The 7,996-nt window shown below is 38.5% G+C and overlaps 3 protein-coding genes across 3 annotated transcripts; 1 reads left to right on the top strand and 2 right to left on the bottom strand.

The window, feature by feature from the left end:
• Positions 1-1,299: 1,299 nt before the first annotated feature.
• Positions 1,300-2,138, bottom strand: LOC135433599 (uncharacterized). The gene is made up of 3 exons (XM_064689751.1): positions 1,992-2,138; positions 1,533-1,936; positions 1,300-1,480 (listed from the first exon to the last, which is right to left on the bottom strand). Exons 1-3 carry the CDS (start codon positions 2,136-2,138, stop codon positions 1,300-1,302), a joined length of 732 nt encoding a protein of 243 aa, XP_064545821.1.
• A 615-nt stretch (positions 2,139-2,753) lies between these two features.
• On the bottom strand, positions 2,754-3,694 carry LOC135433598 (uncharacterized). Its single transcript, XM_064689749.1, has 4 exons — positions 3,667-3,694; positions 3,524-3,615; positions 3,042-3,463; positions 2,754-2,984 (listed from the first exon to the last, which is right to left on the bottom strand). The coding sequence occupies exons 1-4, from the start codon at positions 3,692-3,694 to the stop codon at positions 2,813-2,815; spliced, it is 714 nt and encodes a 237-aa protein (XP_064545819.1). The 3' UTR covers positions 2,754-2,812.
• A 1,254-nt stretch (positions 3,695-4,948) lies between these two features.
• LOC135433592 (uncharacterized) lies at positions 4,949-6,399 on the top strand. Its single transcript, XM_064689738.1, has 4 exons — positions 4,949-5,215; positions 5,273-5,392; positions 5,448-5,710; positions 5,791-6,399. Exons 1-4 carry the CDS (start codon positions 5,099-5,101, stop codon positions 5,936-5,938), a joined length of 648 nt encoding a protein of 215 aa, XP_064545808.1. The 5' UTR covers positions 4,949-5,098; the 3' UTR covers positions 5,939-6,399.
• The last annotated feature ends 1,597 nt before the right edge of the window (positions 6,400-7,996 follow it).

Raw genomic sequence — 7,996 nt, 5'->3', positions numbered from 1 at the left:
ATTTTCAAAGTATTCAAAGTATGGAAAACTAATTTCTTAATCACTGTTTGCTGTTCAATGTGGGTGTCCAGAACAGGGAAGTCATTTTTCATTACTAATACCTAAATTGAATTTAACAAAACGGTAGTCAAGTTTCGGAGTCTATGCTGTCTCTTAGTTTCGAGCAAATCTTTAGGAAGTACACTATTTATATGATATTATTATCCGGATAATTAAATAAAAATTAGCTTGAACAAAGCTAAGAAGCTAAGATATATACCTGCCATATACATGCCAAATTTGATTTTGACCCTAGCTCTTAAAACCTAGAAGAGATTTTCCTAAAAAAATCATAATTTCATATCGATTTGTATCGATTGCTTGGAAACGGTGCATGTTATCGATGCTTTGAAACAAAATCATACTGCGCGCGGACAAGCAGGACTTAGGTACATACGTTCATACATACGGACGGACGGACGGACGGACAGACGGACGGAAGGACGGTCGGATGGAAAGACAGATGGATGGACAGACAGACGGACATGTCAAGAACGCCCTTCGCCTATTGATGCTGGCCAAGAGTTATTGCACTATATGGGGTCGATATGGTAGATGCTTCCTTTTGCTTGTTACGTACATTTTACCCAAAGGCAATATACCCTTTTTACGAATGAATGGATTTCGAGTTTGAAACCTAAGTCAGATTGCTTTAGTCTGAAGTGCCAGATTTGTATGCTAACAAGAATCCACATGCCAGATTTGCTGTCTCTTTATCGTATACGGTCAAAAAGCTTAATCTGAAAATCGATAATTATTGAAGTGGCCATTAGATTGATCTGCGGATCATGGGGGAGCTTAGAGTCAAATTTGAAGTCTCCCAAAGTCCGTTCCTAAGCCAACACATTCGTACATACGGACAGATGGACGAACGGACAGACATGCCTACACCGACTCCATTGTTGATGCTGATCCAGAATATGTACCTTATTATAATATATATATTTTCGGGGTACCCAAATAAAAGGATTAAAGTAGCAAGTGGTAAAAAAATCTTAAATATTTTTAATAAATGTAGGGTAATACAGATATTAGGAACTTTTATGTTTAGCTAAAAAGAGAGCTCTGATAATTCAGAAAATAGCTTTTGTAATACTTATAGTATTTTTAATACAATAACACGAAATCTTTGCTTAAATTGCAATACTAAGTGTATCACCAGATTAATTGATGCTCAACTATTTGTTGATTTGGTAAAGAAATAGTTGAATTTCCCACCTATACTGTGATTTTTCGGACAATTTTTCATTTTCAAAATGTTTAGCCCAATATATTGAGAAATTCACTGCCCAAATGATGCACATCTGAAAAGTGCTCCAAAAGTGATTTCTCACATTTTGCATAGACCTTATCACAATCGGCACCCGCATGCCCCAAACGTTCGGCGTGTAGATAATCGTTATCCGTGTGCTCTGACAGGGCATCTATTGAGCTGGAAGGACTTTTAAGATCCGGTTAATTGGTGAATTATAAACGCGTCGCACTTAACTCACGTCAGCAATATGTGCAGGAGCTCTCCCAGCAGTCCGTTGCGCTCATCAAACGGCGAAGCGGCACTCTCGCAGATGCTCTTCAAAATACACTGCCGTCCATTCAGTTGCATGCGTATGGCCATAGCCTCAAAACTCTTGTAAACAGCCCAGCGATAGTCACTGAGCGCCTGCGATGTCTCTTCGATAACTCTTGTGGTCAGACCCACTTCCTCGTCGGTCTTTTGCATGGCCCGCTGAAATATGGTTGCATTGTCCATAAGCTTCCGTTCGGTTATGTCGTGCACGTCCTTTGTGCGTATTTGCTTGGCTGAGTTGGGCAAATAATAGCTCGCCTTGAGCACATAGCCCGTGGTAACGGTCTCATATTTAAGATCTTGCACGGGTATACCAAAGCCCGCCAGAAACTGCAGTGGAAACATATTAGCATTATAAAGATCCTAGTCAAAAGTGTGTACCGACTTTGAATCTGGCGGCATGGGTAGGTGGCCAGATCAGTGGCAACCAGCGCGCCTTTCGCACCAACAGATCACTTTCATCATGTAGCTCATGGCTAAAGTTTTGATTGTTAGCTAAAACAACAGCAAAATAAGCCCAGCAAAGCGCCATAAACCATTTCAGATGTAAAATAATGATCATATTATTGTCTTCCTTTGTATCCTTGCCACGCTGCTCTCGACTACTGCCAAACCGCACAGTTTCAGTGTTAACGCTTAACTATGACAAAGAGCTTTGAAAAAGAAAGCATCTTACTTTCTTCTATTGAAAACTATACATATAATAAAAAACAAAAAAAAAAACCGAAAGTGCCAACTGATAAAACAAATTTGGCTCGAGTCCGTTGAAACTTAAGAGCCATGCTAAATATTTCTGATGGTACTGTGTGCCCATTTAACTTATCGCTCTGGGAATGTGTGAGTTTTCTAAAAACAGTAGACTTCGCGTTCTATTAATTAACACCTAAACGGTCTATTAATTCCATGAAGTACACTAGGCGTGATTTATATTCAAAAGTATAACAGCTGAAAGTTAACCCAGTTTCTTAAATAATGATAAATATTTTTATAATATTGTTGTAAGAGTCCTCAAAACAAAATTTTTAAAGTAATTATTTAAAGTGTACCAAGTATTTACAGTTAGCTTAATACTAAATATGAGATATTGAGAAAATATTAAAACATTTATTTGGTAGTTATTGTTACTTTGTTTGGCCCTCTATATAAGAACACTCGCGAGTGGTATTTTTTTTTTTGTTTTGTTTTAATTTAAAATTTAATTTTTAACTAATACATTAATTTGTCCAGATTGTCATGTAGTTCGCTAAAGTGTTGCAACAAACTGCGATGACATTCCTTGAACACTCGGTCACAGCCAGCGCCCGATTGGCCCACCTTCTCGGCATAGTAATACTCATTATCCGCATGCTCTGACAGCTTATCCACCGATGAAGAGGGTCTATTAACAGATCAAGTCTAAGGGCTATGTTGTGCATTAAACCGCAGCTCTACTTACGTCAGCAGGATATGCAAAAGGTCGGCAATGAGGCCGTTTGCAATATGAAAAGGCTCCTCGGCTGCCTCGCAAATGCTTTTCAGCACACAAATGCGCCCCTGATAGCCCAGGCGTTTAGCCAAACCCTCTAAGGCCTTGTACATCGTCCAACGATAACTGCTCAACACTTTGTTAGTTCTCGTCAGCAGCTTCCTTGTGCTCTTGCCCAATTCATTGGCGTCAACCAGAAAGTTCTCAAACATAGGTCGACGTCGGCGCGCACCAACAGATCCCAACGTGGGCACCTGGTAAAGTGGCAAAGCTGTGGGCGTACGCAATGAATCCGGCGTTTCGGGCAGCCAGTACTCCGCCTTTAGAACATAGCCTGTTGTCACAGCCTCATATTCAAGATCCTCCAGCGGTATACCAATGCCGCCAATGAACTAATTGTATATGTGGTTTCCTTTAAACAATCACTAAATCACGTTCACACTTCTACTCACCATAACGCGAGTGGGTGAGGTCGTTGGAAAGACGAGCCACGGTATGGGCGTTCGTTTGGTACGCTCATGTTTCGATAGACTACCGAGAGTAGCTGTCGCACTTGAAAACGAATTACTTAGTATGCTTATATAGAGACAACTACCTATGGTCAGCAATATTCTCGCTTTCATATTCGATATGTTCTATTTATATTTGGGTATTTTGATAATAAATCAACACACGATGCGCACGTTGTCAATGCTTTGCCCAGCAGCGCGTTACTGAATATCACAGCCTGAGAAAAAAAAAAAAAACCTTCTCAAAGTTCTAGCTAACGCATTTATTGCCGAACTGAGCGACGGCATATTGAAATTATTTAGATAGAATAGATTCTACTTTCTGGCTGCAACTCTTTGGGAATAGAAATGTTACAAATTCTTTTAATTATCACCAACCAATTGACGCTTGCCACATGCTTCTTGCTGGATGGCTGGCCAAGTTACTTAGTTAGTTCATGCGGAAACTGTGTAAAACTTGCATATTCCAGTTATATCTGTCAGACACAAGCTAAGATCTCGTCGGTTTAGTTGGATGGCAAATGAATTCCATTGGAAATTCATTCATAATTTGATGCTTTGACAGGGTTAAGCAAATGTCTTGTGCAGGGAATTCGGAACGTAAATTATTTGCGTATGCAATGTAATTTATTAACTATTGTATTGGGACGACTTGCCAATTGAAAAGGCATCCGACACATCAAGCGATCTTATATACAACTTTTATAGTTCGATTTTGATTTCCCGTCAGCCAAAACGGAAGTAATACTCATATACACGTTACATTCTTAAGATTTCAATTCAGCATGAGCTTCGTATTTAAGCCAGTTCAAATCGTAAAGTTTTGTAAGTCTTTATTTATTTTAATGCGCAGTTCAGCTATATAAACTATTTAACTTTCATGTATTTAGCGAATTTCAATAATGATATTCAACAAAAAAAAAGAATCTAATTAATTATACGACTTTTTTGCCTTTTATTATAGTCCCTTTATTAGGAGCCTAACCTTGGTTTAATTCAGTTCAAATTTATAACAATCATTTTACTGTATATTAAACCCGTTTACATTTTGAATACGTTTATTTAATATTACTAGTTTACCTAAACCTTTAGTAAAATTTGCTATTATTTTTGTATTAGGAATTACTTGTATGTAAAATCAAAAAATATTATGAACCAGTTCAATTTTTGACAATATTTTTCTTTTGTACGTACAACCAAAGTTTGTTTTGAACCCATTTAAATTGTTAATACGAATTTTGTTATGTATAAGAATAAAGCTTGATTTGAACCAGCTTCAATAATGAACTTTTGTTAGCAAACCAAAGGGAACCAGTTCAATCGAATGGAAATCTGTGCAAGAGCAGTCTTTTGAGTTAGCCACTCGCATTTTAGTCAAAAAATCACACCCTGTACTTGACTGATGCCATTTCTTCTTTTGTTAGCATTTCTATTGCACCTTCCACTTGCAATTTTCTACAACTTATATGGAACTTGCAACTGAAAACTGCAAACAGTTCACTTAGCGCATTGTTCGCGATGAGTTCCAATCGCTGGCATTATTGTAGCTACCTCCTAGCTGGACTCATTCTTATTGTACTGACTGTCAAGCTGAGCAGTGCAGTGCTCTTCTTTCCACGTGGCGGTTCCATAGGTGTAAGCGAAGAAGAAAAATCTTCAACCAAATCTGATTTAATTACTTGTGCATTCCAGCTACTAGCTGCAGTGGCCATTCCATTGGATCTTACATATCGCAATGTGTACATGGCCTTCAACTTTGAGTCCAACTATGGTTTGCCTGCGAATGACTCTTACAATCAGTGGATTGATAGGGTAAGTGAACAGATCTTGAGCTCCCGCTGTGCACAAATAATGCTCTTACTTAAAGTGGGATCTGGACGAGGGCTTTCTTGGCATTGGGAGCGATGTGACGCCCATAGATGGACGCAATGACGATAAGCTGGAGAAACGTTCGATTTCGACACCGCCCCGTTTTACACGTCACGACTTCTATAGAGCGATTGTTAGCTATTTGGGTCAGTATGGCTACAATGGCAGCGCCTGTTTGCTGCGCACCATCTGCGAGGTGACCGCTGCCCCACTGGATGCACACAACGGCGTGTTGGGCAGCATATTCAAAATTCTATTCATGTAAGTTGGGGTTATTGTGTGTGACCCCATGCCTGGACAAATTTTCAGATCTAATTAGTGGCCTCACGCCTTTCACACAGGCCAACGACAAGCGCCGCCGAGCAGCGACTGCAGCACGTGGATAGCCTCTATGAGGCTACAGAGATGGGCACGCGCGCCTTAAACTGTGCTGATTACGTGGCCGGTTGTGCACACAGTATGCTGGACATGATAAGCGTTATGCTCTAAATCTCAAGTGTGCGTGAGTGCACTCAAAGAATGCATACAACAGCAAATGGCTCCTAAATAAATTAGCCAAGTGCTTAGCAAAACATAATCCTTGAAAAAACTTAAATCCCGTAAGCTACCACATGAGGGGTTACAAGTTTCAAGAATCTCTTAAAACATTTCTTTCAAATAAATATACTGCATATATACATTTATCATATACGACTTGCAAGGGTTTCCTTTAATAAGACCCAAATTTCTGGATTCAAGTTGAGATTGGATCGGGAAAGGAATCCCAAGGGGAACCCGTGTGGATGGACGGACGAGAAAAATGTTAAAATATGCGAAATCGGGGGACTTTTTGTATAATACCGATCATATATTTCCAAACATTGACAAAGTATTGGGTTTAGATTGAAAATTTTAAAATATTATGTAAGTCAGAATGTTTTATGAAATAAAAGTTGTATTTTAATAAATAAGTTTATAATACATTTATTTATTAATATTGAAAGAGTTTCTTTAGAAAGTAAGGACGCATTGAAAAAAAGAAATTTCGAACGGACGGGATAAATTTAGAAACTTCGGAACGGGACTGGATATGTATCTGTTTGGGGCGGGTCGGGTATCGGAATTTCTTGCCCATGCACAGCTCTAATTTAAATTTGTTTTAAAACCACCTAAAAATTTGTTCCAGTGTAGTTTACAAAAATAAATGCGAAAATCTGTGGCAATGTTTGCATAACAAGCAGCCAACTAAAGTCGCTCGCCTGCTGTGTGAAATGTTTTAATTTCACTTAAAGCGCTTAAGACACCGCCTCGTCCTAGCAACCAAAGCAGATGATGGTGATGAGTACGGTCCTAAGCTGGCCGCAAAATGAATCCGCAAACACACATGTATGTACACACGCTGGCTACAAGGGGATGGGGATGTGTGTTGACGGCTCGCGTTTTGTTCAAGAACAAGGCGCAGAGTTCAGCGTTCTTTCTTTCAATTATTTATTGTTGTTGTTTTTTTTTAGCAGCTCCTTGCCTCTTTGATCGCTTTTTCCGCTTCTTTTGTGGGCCAACACAAAAAGAGAGCTCCTTTTGTCTGCGGTCTGAGCCTGTCAACAATGGCATACATATGTCCACACACACTACACACACAGATACACATATTTTTTGTAGTTTCAGGGCCAGATTTTGTACTCCTTTTTATTTATTATTATTTTTTTGGCTGTTTGTTATTTCTTTGATTTGATTTGCCGCCTTAAAGGGACTTTGGTATTGTTTATAAGACGCTCTTCGCCCTTTGACGGACTGGTGAGAGCGAATTACGCCTTCTTTGATTTTGCACAACCTATTGAAATCATAATTAGAAGACAAATGCCTTCAGTTCTCCGGGCACAATGGCCAGGCAGCGAAGCTGAAGTGCTTATTTGCGTCGTAATGTTGAGCAAAGGATTCTTAAAACTTAAGTGCTAATAAAGGCAAGGGAGCATTCTTGAGGTAAAAGTTGAAGAAGCTATTTTATACAACTGGTAACAGCCTTTGGGAATTAACACGTAAATAATATAAGATTATATAAACTGTGATATAGGCGAACCTTTTAAATGTGCGTAATAAAATCTATCAAATTTTAGAACTTTTTATCTTTTAGGAATATCAATGGCATAATTCCAAGTGAAAATGTAAATGAAAAATATATATGAAACCTACAAAAATATATATATTGAATGGTTTCTGAAATTGAATTAGCGGCTATTTATGAAAATGAAGCTTTACTTAAGATAAACTTGAAGTTGAAATAATAGTCTTGCTTAAGATATTATTTAGACTTCAAGTTAAACTCTTGTTATAAATACTGACAGTCTAAAATATTTGAGCCTTTAAGCAAGAAATTCAAGAAATTCCTTTTAACCAACATCAACTGTTTTCACTCATTTTTAACTTTTTTTTTTTCTCAATCCTCATTTTATTACAGGAGACAGTCACATAGGAGAATATTAAATCCGTCTCCTCTTTATCTTCCCCAGTATCGGAAGCCTTTGTTATATACGGGCGATGGCCCAGTGCCCCGTTATGACTCCTAGCATT

This window comes from Drosophila montana, unplaced genomic scaffold, assembly GCF_035044405.1.
Source record: "Drosophila montana isolate Dmon_TW-CO22-7 unplaced genomic scaffold, ASM3504440v1 contig_3218_1, whole genome shotgun sequence".
In the NCBI taxonomy this organism is placed as follows: Eukaryota; Metazoa; Arthropoda; class Insecta; order Diptera; family Drosophilidae; genus Drosophila; species Drosophila montana.
The sequence above is the reverse complement of the archived record's forward strand: the minus strand, read 5'-3'. Positions and strand labels throughout refer to the sequence as shown.

Excerpts from the sequence above, each read along its gene's own strand:
- LOC135433598 (XM_064689749.1), bottom strand. The coding sequence starts at position 3,694 with ATGAAAGCGAGAATATTGCTGACCATAG. Across the intron at positions 3,616-3,666 it reads GAGAATATTGCTGACCATAG|CTACTCTCGGTAGTCTATCG; the intron begins GTAGTTGTCTCT and ends CAAGTGCGACAG. Across the intron at positions 2,985-3,041 it reads CTTTTGCATATCCTGCTGAC|ACCCTCTTCATCGGTGGATA; the intron begins GTAAGTAGAGCT and ends ATCTGTTAATAG.
- LOC135433599 (XM_064689751.1), bottom strand. The coding sequence starts at position 2,138 with ATGGCGCTTTGCTGGGCTTATTTTGCTGTTGTTTTAGCTAACAATCAA. Across the intron at positions 1,937-1,991 it reads CCCATGCCGCCAGATTCAAA|TTTCTGGCGGGCTTTGGTAT; the intron begins GTCGGTACACAC and ends TTTCCACTGCAG. Across the intron at positions 1,481-1,532 it reads CTCCTGCACATATTGCTGAC|TCCTTCCAGCTCAATAGATG; the intron begins GTGAGTTAAGTG and ends GGATCTTAAAAG.
- LOC135433592 (XM_064689738.1), top strand. The coding sequence starts at position 5,099 with ATGAGTTCCAATCGCTGGCATTATTGTAGCTACCTCCTAGCTGGACTC. Across the intron at positions 5,393-5,447 it reads ACAATCAGTGGATTGATAGG|TGGGATCTGGACGAGGGCTT; the intron begins GTAAGTGAACAG and ends TCTTACTTAAAG. Across the intron at positions 5,711-5,790 it reads ATATTCAAAATTCTATTCAT|GCCAACGACAAGCGCCGCCG; the intron begins GTAAGTTGGGGT and ends CCTTTCACACAG.